This window comes from Gastrolobium bilobum, unplaced genomic scaffold (assembly GCF_033153095.1).
Source record: "Gastrolobium bilobum isolate Gb01-03AN ecotype WA unplaced genomic scaffold, APGP_CSIRO_Gbil_v1 utg9042, whole genome shotgun sequence".
Classification (NCBI taxonomy): Eukaryota; Viridiplantae; Streptophyta; class Magnoliopsida; order Fabales; family Fabaceae; genus Gastrolobium; species Gastrolobium bilobum.
The window spans coordinates 6,741-27,763 of NW_026899634.1; the positions used below are offsets into that span (position 1 = coordinate 6,741).

At 36.8% G+C, this 21,023-nt stretch overlaps 1 protein-coding gene across 1 annotated transcript in view; it reads left to right on the top strand.

The window, feature by feature from the left end:
- Nucleotides 1-13,893: 13,893 nt before the first annotated feature.
- LOC133292119 (serine carboxypeptidase-like) overlaps nt 13,894-21,023 on the top strand; it is a 29,159-nt gene continuing 22,029 nt past the window's right edge. The window contains exons 1-2 of the mRNA XM_061490493.1: nt 13,894-14,270; nt 15,044-15,212. Of these exons, the coding sequence (XP_061346477.1) occupies nt 13,957-14,270; nt 15,044-15,212 (483 nt within the window). The 5' untranslated portion in view covers nt 13,894-13,956. The remainder of the gene's footprint in view (nt 14,271-15,043; nt 15,213-21,023) is intronic.

Genomic DNA, 21,023 nt, shown 5'->3' on the forward strand with positions numbered 1-21,023 from the left:
AAAACACGCCCATGAGTGAGTTATGTGACAACAACTTGCCTTTTTTTGTCCAAATAAGACAATCACGTAAATGGTAAAAAAAAATCAACCTTGAAGCAAAAGGCTGATTAGAAAAAATTAATAAACAATTAAAATATAATAAAATGTTATATTATATGTTTTGTATGATTAAAAAAAATTTAAAGAATAAAAAATTACTCTAATATAGGATTAAAGTTTAAAACACCCCACGGTTGTTGTTAAGACTTACGGTGGCATTTAATGCTTCTGAAAGTTAACATCTAATCAATCGTTTTAAACAGCGAAGTAATAATGGTGTTTTAACCATGATACGCGCAACACGATTTAAAGCGCCAAAAATTGACGAAGGCACACCGCGCAATAGTATGCATTTATATATCTCACAAAGGGTTAAAACCCAAAGATCAAGGCCCAAACACATAGGGCCCATGAAATGCGTGATATCTTCATCGCGCATAAAGGATCCAGGGGCGCAATGGCCTCATCGCGCCTAAATTGCCTAAGACATGACTTAAGAATTAAGGAAGAAGTCCATAACATAGCAGGAAACCACCGCGCCATAAGCCAATACACAAAAGACAGCTCCAGCTTGCCACCACTCTACAATGGCAGCTTGACATATAGAGGTATAGCCAGAAAGGCACCAGCTGAGAACAGATAAACCTGCAGCCCCTAAACAGCCAATCAGAGGACATACCGCCTACCAAATGCGGCATCAGACTTACTATATAAACAAAGGGTACACACCCAGGTAGGCTTTTTGACCACTATAGCCTTTTTTTAATAATTAATTATCAAATTAACCCTATTTATAAACTATTTCAAAAATTTAACCTCTTCAGAAAATATAACACCAATTTGCCCATGTTTGACCGTTGACCATGAAGCCTACCCGGGTACACCCCTCTCTACCCGAGTAATTTTCGAAATTTTTTACCTACCCGGGTACACCCCTCCCTATCCGGGTATATTTCTTGAATCTGGAAAAAAGTTTGAATTATTTACCCGGGTAGGTAGGGGTGTACCCGGGTAAATAATCATACAGAAAATGAAATACAACATCTCAGAAATTCAACTGTACACTCTTAGAAATTAATGCCAAAATGTACAAAGCTGCATCATAAGCTCATATAATACACTAAATAAGATCACAAAAAGGAAGTGAAGCATACAGAAAACATCTTCTCAGTAACGACTTTCCTTAATAACTTTTTGTCACCATTAGCTATTAGAGTATTTATCTGGAGAAAAGGAAAAGAAACTTCAGCATTGGCATTTCTCAAATTGTCCTAACTGAGAAAACTTCAAGGCAGTTTTCTCAAATTTATTCTCCTCGATGGTATAGCTCCCAAGTAACTATATCACTCTGAATTGGCCTTTCTTCAATGTCTTACTTCTTTCCAACAATACACCTCTCCAAATCTATTAAATGATATCAATCTTGCATCTATGTTCTGTCAAAGGAACTCCATGCAGCAAATCCTGGTACTCACAAGGCACGGCAGAGGTGCAGAGCCAAAAAATAGATTAAGTATATTTGATTCATGTACACCATGGTAGAGTTGCAAATGGCAGAATGAGTCATAAGACAGAACATCATGGTGTTATTTGATTCATGTACCTGATTCTAACTAGTGGGTAAGGCTTTTGTTTTTGTTGTTTGTTGTTGGGAGAATGAGTAAAAGAAATAAAACCTTAGTAAAGGCTGCAAAAATGTAAAATACTGTCAGAAAGTCTTCATTTTCCCTTGTTGTTTGTTTTTTTTGTTTGTTGTTGGGAGAATGATTATTTACCCGGGTACACCCCTACTTACCCGGGTAAATAATTCAAACTTTTTTCCAGTTCAAGAAATATACCCGGGTAAGGAGGGGTGTACCCGGGTAGGCTTCATGGTCAACGGTCAAATATGGGCAGATTGGTGTTATGTTTTCTGAAGAGGTTAAATTTTTGAAATAGTTTATAAATAAGGTTAATTTGGTAATTAATTATTAAAAAAAGGCTATAGTGGTCAAAAAGCCCACCCAGGTACAATAATCTATTTTCCAGTAAGAATACCTCATAAGCCTAACTTTGATACTGACTTGAGCGTCGAAGTGTCATTGCAGGTACCCCCAGCCAGAGTTATCGCGCCAAGGAGAATCTACATCAATCCACCACATAGCAGCCATCATCAACCCGAGAAGTATATAATCCAACTTGAAGCCTTCACTCTTCAACCGTGTGTGATTAGGCCCAAAACATATTGGCCTGCTCATATTGTATTGGATTGATCAAATATAAATATAAAATATTATTTATTTGAGAATCTTGAAGATGATTGTTGAATTTTACATTAGAACATATAATTATAATATAATAAGTTCATATAATATATTAATATTGATTATGGTGACTATACTTTTAATATTATGGTACATAAATACTTCTTATATTATATAATATAATTATTGATTAATGTTGGTTATACAATTAAGTAATATTATGACAGCCTATATAATATCATTACGCTGGCTATGAAACATTGGTACCATATATATAATGTTACAACTCTGATATATATTTTGATAAATTATTGTATAGACGTACACATGATTTAAATTATTGTACCAAATTGATTTTTGGGAAGTAATTTGAAATGATGATTTTGATGTGACACTAACCCAATTAGTGACGGGATTAATTGGCTATGTAATAGGGTACACTCTACTTTGGCTTAGAGTTAGACCACAAATTCGCCTCTCATAATCATAGCTCTCCCTAGTCTAGACAATTAGTAAGGTTCAATGTTAAGATTACTTCGATTTATTTAACAATTACCTGTGGATATATTTTATGTCATTTATTTACTTATTAGAAGGAGATATTTTTCATATAGACACAACTGAAAATATTATAATTCGAAAACCTTCAAGATTATTGAGAATATTTTTCACATGTGTATTATTGAGAATAGTTCTCTGCATATATTTTTTCTGTTGTCTAATGTAACACCTTGTTCATGATCGGGTTGTTATAATTTTATACAGCATTAAACGCAGTTACAATCATAGCAGTTGAATTAAAATACGACTAAACTTTTTCTTTACTGTCAACAATTGCTTTTTTGGTTAAAAAATCTTTCCATATTTCAAACAATTCAAAAATGTAATTATAACTCATTCATTATGTGGAATACTTAAATCTTTCTTAAATGTATCGTACATATAGCATATGTCATAACCATACAGTCCCCATAAACATGCATGGTCAAACCATACAGTCCCCCGCTTGAGTGAGCATCATCAGCGAGCAATTAAAAACTTAGGCAGTAACACGGGTTTATTTATGTCTCCTCGCTAAGTTCGTCGCTTCAGCGAGCTAGCTAGCAAGCAGATCGTATTTCCTCACTTTCCTGCTCGCCGAAGCGAGCACATTAGCGAGCAAATTCAAAATCTGAGCAGTAACTATTGCCATCCCCTGATTCTCCTCTAAGCATGCAACATTTTAATTTGGACAGTGGCTAACAAGGCTAGTAACTGCTCGCTTGAGCGAGCATGTGCACGAGCAATGTCCTTTCTAGACAGTGGTTACTGTCTTCATTCTATATTTGCTCGCTAGAGCGAGCAAGTCAGCAAGCAGCTCTGTACCCAAAATGGTCCCCTTGGTTTTTTGGACAAATTCTCGGGAAAACTTGCATTGTTTTAGTACATGATTTAAGCTAGAATGACAACCATATGCCCAACAAACATAGGTGGACTTACATCCTTATACATATACATTTCTTGAATTGCAAGTTGTTGCTCAATTTCTTTCTTGGATATCAAGTCATCTTTCTATCTTATTCTAATACACATTTGACACTTATCTTTCTTCTCATTTCTTGCATATAATCTCTCATACATGCATCAACATTATAAGTTAATCATTTATCTGTCTCAATATACATATTCTTATCTCATGAAAACATACCCATCAATAACATCAGATGTGTATATCATTATGCCGCATAGTTATTACAACTTTGTAACTCATAGCTTTACAAAACATATGATCAAAATCCTTTACACAAATATACATCTGAAAATGTGATACAAGATAATAATGATCATATCCTAAGTTCCTATATACATATTCTAATATGCTTTTCAAAATAGAATTGCAAGTATATTTACAGCAAAAGTAATCCAAAATAAGCAGCATGCTATGAACTAAAATCTTGGTGGGCCTCTTGCCCTGAGATGCCCCCTCTCTATCAGTGGAGGTACCTGAAAGGTGGATCCTCACAACACGGGGTGAAATAAAAATATCAGTAAATTAAGGGTCCTTGGAGGATCACTCCACCTGTAGTTCACTTTCAGTGCATTAATAATATCAAATTAAAGCATGCATTCGTAATCTATTCTGTGATGAAACTTCCAAGAGAGTTTCACTCTATAACACCTCGTAGATTTAAAACACATAATTATGGTTAAAATAAGGAATTAAAAATAAGATTAGTGAAAATCTTGAGTTATGGGTCAAAATACGTAAAAAGAGTAAAACGGGAATGTAACAAATACGTAACCCTAATAAGTAAAATGATAGTATAAGGTCTCAAATGGAAAAACTAACCCTGAAAATGGATTTAGAACAAAAAATTAAATGGTTAGGAAATTTTCTGAACATTTGATAAATAGTATTTTTACCAGATGAAAATACAGTGGTACAGTTGCACCGAAAAATGTGTCGAGTGAAATTTGTGCTCTAGATTTGAATATAAGTTGGAAAAGGTACATAGGACCAAGAAATATGATTATTGATGAAATTTGATGGATTATATGGCTTTTGGGGAAATGTGCCAACGGTGCACGAATCAGGCTAAAACAGTGATTTCACCGAATTACCGGAAAACTCTGGATTCATCTGTTCAAACATAATTAAAGGACTCTGGTGAATGTTAAAAGTTTTATTTAATGGATAGTTCTTGAATTCATTGAAGATTAGTGGTGAGATTAAGTGAGTTTAAGTGAGGTGGCACTTGTGTGGCCCACTCCCACTTAAGTGACTAAATGAGCACATGTCCAAATTCATTTCGAACATCATCTTCCTCCCTTGTGCAGCCCAAAAACACAGACCCCCTTCCTCCATTGAAGAAAAGAGTTAAAATTTGATAAATTTATAACTAGCGCTTCACTCAACGAAATTGAACGATTTCAAAGCCAAAATTGCTTGGTTTTCTCCCTAGAACAAAACCACCCACCTCATTTTCGGTGCAGGAGCCCTGTGGAGTGAGATATTCCTCCAAGAAAGTCACAAATTTTTTAGGAAAGTGGAGACATTGGTGGTAGTTTGCTTGATTGATTTCTTGGAGGACATTCATTAAAGGCTTAAGCATTGATTTGTGGTAAGTTTCACTACCTATTATTGGTGAATTGTTGAGATCAATTTTCAAGACCTAAAGCTATGTGTATCTTGATTGATGTAGTTAGGGACCTCAAATGGATTTTGTGCATTAGATAAATGTGTCTTAGAATGATGAATTAGAGTGATTGAGCTCATAAAAATTACTATAAAAAAGTTTGTAACTTAGTGGAAATTTTGATGATGAGCTTGAGATTTTGTGAAATTGGATTGTTGTATGATTGAGAAATTGAGTTGTGGATTTCAATAATGCGTTGTGCATTGAATGTGTGAAAAATGACTTGAGAATCCTTGGTTTACACATATGTACAATTCGGCCAAGTTAGGTAAATTAGGGAAAGATGATACAAAAAATTATGTGGTTGAATGTGTGAGGATTTGAATCAAGTATAAATAGTTTGTGTGAGTGTGTAATGTATGTGAATTAAATGCAAGATCATTGGATGTTCCAAGAGCATGCGTTCAGCCAAGTTAGGGAAAATTGGGTGTGATTGTACAATTGGACATTTGACATGAAGAATGGTTTTAGTAGGTGTTTGGATGAACTAGTGTAGGCCTAAAAATGAACATTGAACCTTGAGAATACAAGAAAAATCCCTTGGTTTCCTTTTTGCATCAATTCGGTCATATAGGATATTATAGTGGAAAATTGTTCTAAGTTATGGTCTGATGAAATTGGGTGATGGATATGGTGTTATAATTGGCTAAAGGAACCATAGGAATGTTAAAAAGAAATTAACAACATGAATTGTACAAAAAGGGCCTTAATGGCCAAATGATATGTGCGGGAGAGGAAGTACATTGTTTTGAATTATGACTTGTGTAACAAGTGGATTGATGATCCTATGTTATGATCATTGTAGGTTGCTTCCCACTGACGGAATTCTAGAAGACTAAAGTGGCAAATGATTGAATCTCTTGTATGCATGATTGATTGGATGACCAATTGGGTTGTCGTTGTGGTACTAAATGTTGTGGAAATGACCTTTTGTGTAGGCATTTCTTGTACAAGTAAAGCTTGGAGTAACTTGTGTTTGAAGCTACCTAGCTCGAGAGCTTCAAAAAGTAATATCTTGATACTGGAGTTAATCCTCGTATGTGCTCATCATATGCATTTGGGTAGTGGTTGGAAGTTGTTTGATGCAATAGTATAAGTATAACATGATCATGCATGTATTGTTGTTTGGGTACATAGAGTTGTACCGTATCTCTGGCCAGTAGATAATTAACGTATGTCGAAGAGGACTTTCACTAGAGAGGCATCCGTAAGAAGTTCCAGTTGGCATGGGGCCGTAAAGTTGTTATCTGTTGATGATCACTCTAGGAATGTCTCGGGAGTTATAGTTGTGGACGCCTTGAATGATATCCCAAGGATACATTCTTGAACTAGAGCCCTATGTCGTATACCATATATTGTAGGCCATTGGGCCGGATGATTTGTATGATATGTGTATAGTGCATTATTGTTATTTTATATCTGAGTGAGCCTTTGGGCGGAGTTATCTGCAGACCTATAGATTACTGAGATATATTTGTATATCTCACCTTGCATTATGGGGCTATGTTTCAGGTGGTTGTAGCGGTGCTGAAATCTTGTGCAAGAGGCCCACAGGTTGAGGATGTAGAGAGCATATGGAGTGCATGGAGATAGCATGTCATTTTGCATTTTGGATTATTTTGCAAAGGCTAGACTTAGAGCATGAACATTTTGTATTGCATGAGTGAAATGTACCATGCTTTAATTGTTCATGTTATATTTTGGCTAAAGTCTAGTGTTGTATAATTATGGTTATTTTTGGAGAATTTTATTTGTAGTTATATTTGGTATTTGGAGAATTGTAATTTAAAGTATGATGGACCTTGTGTAATTTATGAAAGTTGTTTGTGATGGAAGGACAATAGGCCTATTCTAGGTTATGATGGTATTCTAATATGTCAAATGCATGTAAATAAATTATGTGATTACAATGAGTATTAAGTTGTGAATAAAGTTAAGTAATGGAATCGAAAGTGGATGATAAATGATGTAAAAATATTATGGGTTGTAAGGGCACCAAGGTTTGTTGATCCTTGTGTGCCACCCTTGTTAATTAGGTACATTTTGAGGAGCTAGAACATACTTTGGTAAGTGAGATTAGTTAATAAATCAAAGGAGATGCCGTCGAATTTTCTAAGAAATAATCAGTTTTTAGGCCAACTTTGGAAGTGCATATCTCCCTCCAAAGACGTCCAATTGAGACGTGTCATGCACCATTTTAAAGTTTGATATGTCATATATGTTGTCCTAAAATTTGGTACCAATTAGAGTTGTATAGCATCCTGTAGGACGAAGAGAACACATATTGCCCAATCTGGTCATGTGCAGGGGCTGTTCGGGTCCCCTGTTTCCAAAAATTGTTTCTCCATTAATTCTTATTTAAATTTGGCTTATGATACATCAAATTAAAGCTAAAGGTGTCTAGTATTCTGTATAAAAATTTGAGAGCAATTAATTTAATAAATCGTTCAGAATCGCAGAAATGGTAAGGGAGGTTTGGTGCTCTGTTTGGAGTTGGCTGGCGGCTTTGCTTGTCCAACTCCAAATGAGGATTGTGATAGCTTGTTGAAAGTTTAATTGAGTCTAATTTAATATACTAAAATATGAGAAATTAATGAGAAGTAGGTTGCGCACAGTGATGAGAAAACATAAGCATATTCAGTGTAGTGAGATTTATGCTAAGTTGGTTTATGGGAACATCTTAGCAACTTAAAATAAGCAATTGAGGGTAGTAGTTTATTCTCAAATTTAAATAGTTTAAACTAGACACCTAGAGATTAAAGTTGATATATGATAAGCCTTGTTTCGATAAGAAACTAAGGAGATATTGAATTTCTAAGTGGCTGGGCAGTAGCTAAACGTCAGCCTGCATTTTCGGGCAGTCTTCATTCATTCGAATTCTGGAGATATTTTACAACTTATAATTTTCCCATAATTTAGGAAAAGGTATAGGATATCCTAAGCTTCATTTTGATACTTCTCACGCCTCATTGGCCCAGGATTGAGGGAGATATGAATCTCCAAAGTTAGAGATAGATTTTCTATGCTTTTTAGAAAATAGGGAGCACTCTATTTGTATTGTCAACAATTACCATTTCTTCAATCATGTACCTAATAGACTTGAAATGGAATTCAAAGGCCTAACAAACCTTTGTGCATTTACATCCATTAACAACTGCCATATCACAATCCTTTCTTAAGCCTCAAGTCACTGTCCATTGATTACTTAAGTTACAAGTTATACATTTTCAATACTTAGTATTTTTCATCATCAATTCCCTAACTATTCCAATCGTAAATATGATCCATTCATGCATTTTCTATCCATTATAAGACATCAAAATAAACCATAATATATCACAATAGGTCTAAGCCCTTCCATCATGCATTCATTATTAATTACATGTCTAAGTGTCAAAAAACATAATTATGATTACAATACTTACTTCAACTATATAAATACACACTAGGCATAACCTAGGCAAAATACATCAAATGTCCCAAAATAACAAAGATGGACTTAGGCAAACTAACACATGAATCGAACCTTAATCATGGTATACCTCAAGCAATACAACATCATAAGGTTCATATGTTAAGTCCATCATACATCAAAATACAACAACTACATATACATCATAAAATCCAAAATATGCCGGATACAAAATATATCAGGCACCCAAAATAAAAGTCCATAACCGTACTCGGGCTTCTTGCCCTGATCTCCTCCAGAATGCTCAATGGTGCTTGAAATATGGTCTGCCAAACACTGGGTGGGATAAAATCTCGTAAATCAAGGGTCTTAGAGGGTCACTCCACCCAATGGTTCATTCAATGTACATAAACAATAATAAGAGCATAGTATATATTATATATCAATCACAATCCAACCGGACACATCCAAGAACATCCATCAAGGATTATTATTCCAGGACCCCATCATGTAAATCCCGAGACTTCCTAGAGTGCTCCATCAAGGATAACATCTCTAAGGTATTAGATCAATTGAAACTCCCTCATGAAGACCTATCCAGTGGAAGTCCCCACAATCATGCAATTCTACTGGCTAGAGAACATATATATAAATATAGCACACAACATATCCAATGATGCACGATCATACTATTTCAAACATTACCATCAATCACATTTCCAACCATTCCTCCCAATGGAGCATAGTGGAACACACAAGGGGACTAGCCCCAAGACTAGAAGTTTACCTAGAAGCAAACCTTTCATCCCTTGCACGACAAGCAATCCAATCCAAAACACTTTTTCACAAGATAACATGTACAAAGGTTACAATACCAATCAATAATTCAATTCAATTCAAAAATCAATATACCAATAGTTACCAAACCATACACCACACATTCAAATGCAAGTCAAAGACTTACCTAAATCCTTGATAGTCAAGGACCAATGGCTTCCAAATTGGAATGCCAAGGCTCAATCTCCCATCAAAGAGTCCAAGGGCTTCAACCTACATGATCATACACCTCAATGATCAACACAAAGCTTGACAACACAAAATGCAAACAACATGAAAACCCACACCTATTTTCTTGCATAGGTTCAGCCAAACCATCAAAATACCTACCTTGGTGTCTTTAATTTTATTTAACCATCCTTATAGCTTCCACAACATACAACTCCACCACAACATACCATAATTACACAATTCCATATTTAACAACAAATTTCTCATCATTTATCTCTCCAAGGCCGAGGCATGCTCCAACAAGTGCCTAGGGAATTTTCTTGCATTCCAATGTTTTAAGTTCCTATTTAATCTCACCATTAGTTAATCTAAACATCCACACTTCAATCCACCATTCATCAACCCAAAACACATAGGATTTCATCATTTTTTGCACCAAATTTCGGCTCAAATTATATTACACCAAAACCATGGTTTCAACTCATTTTTACCAATCATTTATCAATGTGAGCATACTTTATAACACACAAATCATCAATCCTTTTAGAACAGTTGTTAACTCTCTCAATTAAGAGTTAATTTGGTATTTTTATGATGAATTTGCTGTATAAATTCCATATAAGTTGTCTTGTTTGCATGATAATTGAGCTAAATATTGCATATTCATGATTAAATGTGTTGAGATGACTAAGTATGGAAAAGAGACAATATTCCTTGATTTTGTATAAGAATAGATGATTTGTTGAGTGTTTGTCTTTGTAGGAAAAGTTGATGCCTGAGTGTTGTAGCAGAGAAGCTGACGAAGTAATGATATAGAAATTGGTACAACATGACATGGGAACAATTGAAATTCAAATTTCAAAAGTTAGTTATTCTCCAACAAATGGATAAAGCACCACCGAGCAAGTACAAGGGACATTTTTGAAGATTAATTTTTATCTCAAAATCTCAAAGATCAAGGACAACAAACTCTTATTTGATCAGCAATAATATTGGAACAAGAAAATTAAGATCCTATCCAATCTAGTGCCAACAGCCCAAGAAAATAGGGATAAGATAATGCTGCAGCAGCACAATTCATGAATTTTCACTCCCAAAGTTTTGACCCAATTAACCAACCACCTTTCATATTTAAATAAGAGTCCTCTACGGATTCAAAAGGGATAGAGAGGGCAGAAAAGCAAGAGGTAGAGAGGGCAGAAAAGCAAGAGGCAAGGTAGGAACGACTGAAGGTAACACCACACCACGTTTTAGAGAGAGAAAGTGAGATTCTTGGAGGAGGAAGAGCCGCTGGAGCGTTGCTGGAGCAAGATGTGACAGAGTTTTACAACAACTTCTTTTCTGTTTTTCCATGGATTCTTACTTTTTCTTCAATTTTTTCTTTTATTTCATTATGAGCTAAATTGCTCTATAGGTTGGGTGATAAAGTACCTATGCTGTAACACTGTAATGGATGCTTAACTTTGTTTTTATGAACGTTTAATTAGTTTTTCGATGAATTTGCTTATTCTTATTCATGTATGCATGTCGAGAGATACATATATGATATTGAGGAGGTTGAGGCCGAGAGGTTTCCTAATCCAGACCCTTGTTGAATTGTGTGGATTAATTAGGTTAAGAAGAATAACTTGATTAAGTTGTGGGTAGAGAGATCTTTCACATCACATAGCCTTTGAACTTGAACTTTAACAATTCAGTAATTAGTTTGGCCATAGAGATGTAGGAATTAATTATTGGGTATATATGTTAGGTTGGCCAAAAGCCCCAGCATATCTTAGTGTTCGGTTACTAATTAAGCATTGATATATCATCGTTATAGCATCATTTCAGTATTACTGTATCGGTGAAATTGAATCTGACCTATATCTCATCCATCATCTTAAAACCTTTAAAATTAGCTTACTATTTTCTTAGTTTTAATTGTCTTTTATTTTACAAATCCAATCATCAAAATCAATCATTTTTCCTAATTTATTTACTTGAATAGATCACACTTTATAACTTATCTCTGCGGGAACGATCTTGGACTCACACATCTCTTTATTACTTGTGACACGTGCACTTGCATATTTGTGTGATTGATTTAATTGATAAAAAATTGCACAACAACAGTCCCAATTGTCCATACATGTTCATAAAGTCACTGAAATTTCAATTTCCATGAAACTCAAGTAAAATAAAGAAAACTTACCACCAATATCTTCTAAATGCTTTAAGGAATGAGTTTCAAGCCTCCATTTAAGTCAAACAACCCTTAAACAGCCATGGAAGCCTCCAAAACTGCCAACCCTCTTGGAAAATGATCTCCTTACACACTAACTTTCAACAAGACTTCAAGACATGAAAAATATTCACAAGGAGGAGACAAGCAAGTTTCATGTTGGCAATTTTAGCTAGAAATGAAGATGAAAGCTCAAACTTTCTTCCTTAGTCTTCAATGGTGCTCCACGATTTTGCAAGGTGGGAGGTCGAAGATAAGGCTGATAAATAGGTCCAAAACATATGTTCTAATTCACTTGAGTGTTGACTCATGGTCAATGTTCCCCATGTGAAATTACTAAGTTACCCCACTTACCTAGGAAATTACATTGTTTAGTCTTTGCTTAAACCTCCACTAATCTATGAATTAATCATCAAATCAAAAATTTAACATTCACCAATGTCCATTATTAGTTTCTTAATAGATGAATTTCGAGTTTTTCGATAACCTTGTAAAATTACGATTTTATCCTTAGTTTTACACTATTGCCATATTTCCCCAAAAACCACCAAAAATTTCCAACTTTTATTTCTAATTCAAATCCCCATTTTGATCACCTAATTATGTCTGATTAATCATTTTACCGGTTAGGGTTATTATAACATGAATATCAAAGAAACAACATCAAAATTCATCATAGAATGATGAATTTCGTGGTACTATTCATGAGAAAACTAAATATTATGAAATCACCACGAAATCATGTAATAAGTTGCATTTACTCACCATAAGACATCTTAGAATGATGAAAGCAACTTCTTGCAACCTTCTATGGTGTAAAACACTCTCAAACTATACAAGTTCACCAAATTGCTTCAAACTTCTAAAGCAAATAAGTTCCTCTCAAGAGATTTTTGATGGAATATGATTGATAGGTTTTGCTCACCAAGGAATTCTATGCATTATACTCTCAAACATCAAAATCTTTCATCAATTCAATCAAAAGGTAGGTTTTGAGCTCTCAAAGTGATTAAAAATGGAGACTTTCGATTGGAGCATGAAGAAAACTAAAAATATCTAAGTTTATGACTTAATCAACTTACTTAACTTATGCTTTATGCAATTAAATAACTTAACTTAATTTTGGACCCGTCCGAATCGGACTAGTTGATGAACTGATTGAAATAATTTTTTTTTTAAAAAACTTTTGGTTGACAAAATCAACCATCTTCGCATTAATTCCTTATGTATCCTTTCTTCTTTTATTTTATTCTACTAGCCATGACTTAGTACTTAACAAGTGTGATTATCTCGTAATCTTTCAAAAACATTCTTTAACTAATTTTTTTTTAAATTTTCGATAATTTTGGATGATTGCAATTTTTACCATAAAATTTATGAGAAAAATATTTCTTTAGTCAATGGAGATAAAATTATCTCCAGTGAGCCCAAAACGACGTCGTTTCGAGGTTATAAGATTAAAAAATTATAATGATAAAAACTAATATAACACTACAATAAATTATAATTACAAAAATACTATAATTTTCACCACAAAATAACATCATTTTATACTCACAGAAGATAATTTATTTTCATTGATTAAAGAAATGCTTTACCCAAAATTTATTGTAATTATACTTTTTAGTTTATAGTGAATTATTCTCAAACTTTCTTTCTTTTCTAATTTCATTCTCATAGATAATTCTTATTTTCACATTATAGAAGTGTTGAGATATTATATCTAACACTCTCGGACTACAGGACACATCTGCACATATGGAACATACATATATTCTTTGTAAAGTCAAATATAGTAAGATACAGCACACTAGCAGCAGAGTGGGTCTAGCACTGTGTCCGTCTCTTCACTCCAGAATGGGGCATTCCTTCGTTTCCACGTCAATCGTACTCTTTACTCTTCTCCTTCTCCTTTTTTCGCCTTCAGCTTCTGCCTCCGATGACGATCTTCGCCTTGTGCTCCACGCCAAGAACCTTGTCAGAGACCTCAATTTGTTCCCCGATGAAGATCTCAACATCGTTCATGCTGCTAATTCTTCGCTCCAACCCGGCAAAATCGTTGAGAAGCGCCTCAGATTCCCCAACCTAGTAGGTTCTGATTCTGAGGTTTCGATTGAGGATTTGGGTCACCACGCTGGGTATTACTCCATTCAGCATTCCCATGCCGCAAGGTTTGGTTCTTGTGAACTTCATTTCTTGTTTAATTTCTGCTTTTCACATTAACTTACATAAACCCTAGTTTTTTTTCTTCTTCTTTTTTTACTTGTTTTACTTCCAGCTTACACTATTAAAGGAAAATGATGATTTTCAGAAAAAGCTTTTCGTGAAAGTTGTATAAACGACGGCGTGTGTTCACTTACTTTTTAAATTAATTTTTTTTTTCATATATCTGTGCAATTTTTTCTTTTCATGGTGAACTTCGTGATAATTTTTTCCATACTTAATAGCATGGCTCCACTAAAAAATTAGGGAAAAGTTCACAATACTGGTTTGCTTCATAATCATCTATAGCTCTCTGGGTTTTTTCTTATCACGTATGTCCCACTACTTTGTAGAAAATAAAAAATCACATAGCATATGTGATAAAAAAAACATACCCTTTTGCAAACCACAGGGACATATGTGATAAACAAAATTACAGAGACATAAGTAATTATTGAGTAAACTACAAAATTACAGAGACATAAGTAATTCTTGAGTAAACTACAAGAGCATTGCCGAACTTTACCCAAAAAATTATACTATAAAGTTTTCGAATTTTGGACGGTAATGATTATATCAGTTGGTGAATTATTATATTTGTCGTTTTCATAACCGTTTACATTTAAATTGTGTAAGAAATAATACAGTTATTGTTTCATACGCTATAATTTTTAGTGTATTGTAGAATTGGATGGTTAGTATATTCCTGTTATTTGTTTCTCACGCTTGGTTGGTGCGTCAGGATGTTCTACTTTTTCTTTGAATCACGCAACAGCGAGGAGGATCCTGTTGTGATTTGGTTGACTGGGGGACCTGGGTGTGGCAGTGAATTGGGTTTGTTTTATGAAAATGGCCCTTTCAAAATTGCTGATGACTTGTCTCTTGTGTGGAATGAGTATGGTTGGGACAAGGTATCCTAATTTCATATTTGTTTTCTATTTTAAATTTTTTGTTACAAATTTCAATTGTTGACACGAGGTGCCCTAGTTTGCATGTGTGTATACACGTATTGTAAGCAATGTCTTATCAACTTTTTCTAATTACGTATTGCTTTTTGAGTGAAAAACATACAATGCTGCTGCCGTACCCGACAATCAAGTTTAGGAATCTAAACTGAATTTGTGATACTGAGCTTTAGCACATTTTGCGAGCAACGATTTGTACTATGGCTTGAAAAAATTGTGATGCCTAGCTTCAGCACATTTTGCCAGGAATCAAGTTTTGGAGGAATGATTTTGTTAGATATAATATAAAAAGGGTTTGATGTTTGTCATTTTAAATGACAACTTTATGTCATTTAAAATGACAAACACTTTTCCTATAAAAATCAATTCAACGTAAAAGTTTAAGCAGTTGATGATGGTTACATCAATGGTATATTTCTCTAACGAATGCCATGATCAATGGAGAGAAGAACAAGAAGCACGAGCTTGCAAAACATGAAGCGACGAACATAGAGATCATGCACCTACTTTGCGAGGGTGGTACAAAGATTGATTTGAACGACACTGACAGGAACACCAGCCAAGGAGGATCGTTGGAAATCACGATGAAACAATAAAAATTGGAGGATTTGAAGGACAATTCAAGTCGTTTTTTAGAACAGGGGAGGGTTCTGTGAAAAAGCTGGAGGTTCTGATCTTCTCCATTGAAGACGTATATAGGTGGATTAGTAGGGTGAGTATATTTCTTGTTGAATGTGGTGTCGTAGGCTGAGTGGATGTCGGCGGTACGGTTAACAATGGAGGAAGAGTGCTGAATTGGTATCAGTGGCGGGAGGGGAGAACGAGAATGCAAGGTTTTCTCTAATTTCTATGAAAAACTGGTTCGATTGTGGATTATCAAGGCGAGTTCAAATGGATCGTTGGACCTTTAAGTACATTGATGATGAGATCCTTCGAGGAATTTGGATGAATGGGAGCTCTGAGCAGAGCTTAAGCCATACAAACTTGATTCTCTTGTAGACTAGATGGATCAAGCTGAATTGTTGGAGAGGAGAATTGGACATATAGAAGAGAAGCTCCGACCGTGTAGTTTTGACCCGAATAGAACAACAGATCCAGGTGTATTTGCCGATCACTTGAAGCTATAGGTTCAAGCATAACACCCACTAAGAAGCTACCAAGGGGTATTTACCATCCCCCGCAAGCTATAGTCTGCAAATAATATCTTTATATTGTGCTAGTATTGATTACTTTGATTCAATCCTAGATATAAATAATCCTAAATTAGTTCCTAAGTGATGATTCTACAATATACACTTTATATACTACAGTTAAATGTAAAAGAATACGTTGTGTATTGATCTGTGTCAGGGAGTTACAATATATAGAGACCCTAATGGGCTTAAGTGTAAGGCCCAAACCTAATCCTAATCCTAATACAGTCAGAATACAGTCAGACTATTTACGGATAAGACAGAATCCAATCATATCTAATCAAATCTAATCATATCATAAATATTCTAACACTCCCCCTCAAGCTGGTGCGTATATATTATGAGCACCAAGCTTGTTACAAGTGTATTCAACCCGAGGACCTCTAAGAGCTTTAGTGAAAACATCTGCTAGTTGATTAGACGAGTTGACAAAAGCTGTCTTGATTTCTCCTGACTGAATCTTTTCCCGAATGAAGTGACAATCAATCTCTATATGTTTGGTCCTCTCATGAAAAACAGGATTAGAGGATATATGTAGCGCAGCTTGATTATCACAGATGAGTGTCATGGGTTGTTTCTGTTCACAAAGATGAAGCTCCTGAATCAACTGCTTTAACCAGATCAACTCACAGGTAGTATTTGCCATTGCACGATACTCAGCTTCTGCACTAGATCGGGAAACAACAGGTTGTTTCTTGCTTTTCCATGAGATTAAGTTTCCTCCGAAGAAGACACAATAACCAGAAGTAGAGCGTCTGTCCGAGGGTGATCCTGCCCAATCGGCATCTGAGTAACCACAAATTTCTGTATTTCCCTGATCCGAATACAACAAACCTTTTCCTGGTGCTCCTTTGATGTATCGGAGGATCCTCACAGCAGCATCCCAATGTGAATCACAAGGGGAATCAAGGAACTGACTGGCCGTACTGACAGCGAAAGAAATATCTGGCCTAGTCACAGTAAGATAATTGAGCTTCCCAATCAGCCTTCGATAACGTCCAGGATCAGATAACGGCTCCCCCTGTCTGGGCAATAACTTAACATTAGGATCCATGGGTGTATCAACTGGTTTACACCCCAACATACCAGTCTCCTCTAGGATATCCAAGGCATACTTCCTTTGACAGATAGAAATGCCCTGTCTAGATTGCGCCACCTCAATTCCCAAGAAGTAACGCAGCTTCCCAAGGTCCTTTGTTTGAAATGCACTGAATAAATGTTGTTTTAACTGATGGATTCCGTCTTGATCACTTCCGGTGAGGATGATGTCATCAACATAGACTAACAAATAGATGCACTTGTTAGGAGATGTAATCCTATAGAATACAGAATGGTCAACTTTACTGCGAATTAGGCCAAACGCCTGTACAGCAGAACTGAAGCGACTGAACCATGCTCGAGGAGACTGCTTGAGACCATATAAGGATTTTCGAAGACGACATACCTTCCCAGACTCCCCCTGAGCAACAAAACCAGGTGGTTGCTCCATGTAAACTTCTTCTTGTAAATCACCATGAAGAAAGGCATTTTTGATGTCAAGTTGAAGGAGTGGCCAGTGACGAACAGCAGCAAGGGCAAGAAATAGGCGGACGGACGCCATCTTAGCGACTGGAGAGAATGTATCGCTATAATCAAGGCCAAAGATTTGAGTAAAACCCTTGGCAACTAGGCGTGCCTTGAGACGATCAACATGGCCATCAGGTCCAACTTTCACAGTAAACACCCAGCGACAACCAACTATAGACTTCTCTGGAGGAGCAGAAACAAGGTCCCAAGTGCCATTGGTATGAAGTGCGGTCATCTCATCAAGCATCGCTTGGCGCCATCCTGGATGGGAAAGTGCTTCACCTGTGGTCTTAGGAATAGAAACAGAAGAAAGACTAGAAACAAAGGTGAAATGAGGAGGAGAAAGGCGATCATAGCTCAAGAAGGTATAAAGAGGATAAGGGTTACGAGTAGTACGTGTACCTTTTCTTTGAGCAATGGGAAGAGCCTCTGGTGAAGGATCCGGAGGGGAAGAATCAACTGCAGAGGGCAATGAGTCAGCAGGGGTCGAGTCGACTGGAGGTACTGTCTTACGACGCTGATAAGTGAGAAGTGGACGGTCCTTAGGTACTGGAGCAATAGGTGATTGCTTATCTGGAGTAGAAGCACCTGCATCTGGCAAAGACAAGTCAAGAAAAGGAACAGGAAGAACATGATCAACCTGTGACAATGGAGATGGGATAGAATTAAAGGGTTGTTGATCAAAAAAGGTGACATCCGCGGAAACTAAGTAACGCTTGAGGTCAGGAGAGTAACAGCGATAACCCTTTTGAAGACGAGAATAACCAAGAAAAATGCATTTAAAGGCTTTGGATGTTAACTTATCCTTACCAGGAGTGAGATCATGAACAAAACAGGTACAACCAAAAACATGTGGGGATAGAGGAAAGAGAGGAACATCTGGAAACAATAAGTTATGAGGAATATCATTATTAAGCACAGATGAAGGCATGCGGTTGATGAGAAAGCAAGAAGCAAGGACTGCATCAGCCCAGTAGTGAAGAGGAACATGCATGTGAATAAGAAGAGTCCTGGCAATCTCAATGAGATGTCTATTCTTACGTTCAGCTACTCCATTTTGTTGTGGAGTGTGAGGACAAGTGGTTTGGTGTAAAGTACCCTGTGTGGCTAAGAAGTGAGAAAAGTCAACAGAAACATACTCCTTAGCATTATCACTACGTAAAATACGAATAGAAGCACCAAATTGAGTATGAATTTCAGCAGAAAACTTTTGATAAATAGAAAACAACTCAGAACGGTTTTTCATTAAATAAATCCAAGTACAACGGGAGAAATCATCAATAAAGGTGACAAAATACCGAAAACCTAAAATAGACGCACTACGACTAGGACCCCAAACATCTGAATGAATAATTGAAAAAGGAGCATCAGCTCATTTATTGACTCGATTAGCAAAGGAGGGGCGTATGTGCTTTCCTTGCTGACATGACTGACAATCTAAAGTTTGAAGACCGGATAAAAGAGGAACCATCTTCTGCAATTTCGCAAGACTAGGATGCCCGAGACGACTGTGGATGAGCTGTGGAGATTCTGTGAGAGAACAAGCAACTGAAGGACTCGACACATCAAGGTAGAACAGACCCCGTGACTCACGGCCCACTCCAATCATCTTCCCCGTACCCGGGTCCTGCACAGAAACAGAATGGTTTGAGAATGTGACAATACAATTAAGAGAATTGATCAATTTACTAACCGATATTAAATTATAAGGGATGTGAGGAATGTAATAGACAGATGTCAAGGTCAATGAGGAGGTTGGACAGATTTGTCCAATCTCATGAAGATTTGTCCAATCTCATGAACGGGGGCCTTAGTTCCATCAGCAAGAGTAAAAGAGGGTAAATTATTAGAATATCTCATGGAAGAAAAGAGTTCCTTATTACCACAGAGGTGATCAGTAGCACCTGAGTCAAATATCGAAGGACCAAGTGATGCAGAATGATAAACACAAGCAACAGGATTACCAGTTTCTGAAGCAGAGGCCTGAGATTGAGGAGAGGACTTCCTGAGAAGGGCCTGGAATGCTGCATATTCTTCAGAGGAGAGAGAGACTGAACCATTTGAAGCAGTATCCGATTGAGCTACATTAGCAGCAAAAGAAGGTCGCATGTGAGGATACTTGGTGTAGCAGCGTTCCTCATAATGACCAAGTTGCTGACAGTAATGACAACGAGGTCGCTGACCACGTCCGAGTGGGCCTCCTGGGCCACGACCTCCTGGGCTACGTCCTCCTGGGCCTCCTGGGCCCCGGCCTCCTGGGACAGAGGTGGCCCAGTTCTTGTAATTAACAGATCCCTTCAATTTTGAAGAGGTAATGGACCCAATATTGGTAGAGATGATATTGGGAGAATTTCTCAAAGGAGGAGATGGAGACTTGACCTCCGAATGAATTGGAGGGTTTGCTGCCATAGTATCAAATCACAAAGATACAAACCGAATAAAGAGAAACGAACTTGATCACCAATCAAGAAGAGGTGCACACAAAAAGTCAGACCCACAAAGAACCAACCACAGATCCAGAAAGAGGAGGAGAAGACGAGCTTCTCTGTCCAAGACTGGCCGGAAAAAGCCGCCGGAATAGTGCTCACGCGCCGGCAGAAGGTGGCGCGTGAAGCCCACGCGCAGAGAAGACTGGAGGCGCGTGAGAGCGCGTGACAACTCCGATGGTGGCCGGACTTCCACAGAGCAGGTCGCCGGGAGGAGAGGGTTCTGTTCGCGTTCGTTCCAGACTGAAAACTCGCCGGAAAAGTACTCCGGCAGCCTGAACAGTGGCTGACGGTGGCTGATGGTACTTCGGTGACTGTTTGGGGATGTGGACACGTGCAGAAGATGCCTGGAGAGGACTTACAGCCCTTGATGTCTTACCGGAAGGACGCACGGCAAAGAAAAGATGACTCCTAAGCAGTGGGCTTAGGTTTTAAAGCGAAGAACAAGATTTCTAAGCGGAAGCGAGGGTTCCCAGAACGAAATAGCTCTGGTACCAAGTTAAATGTAAAAG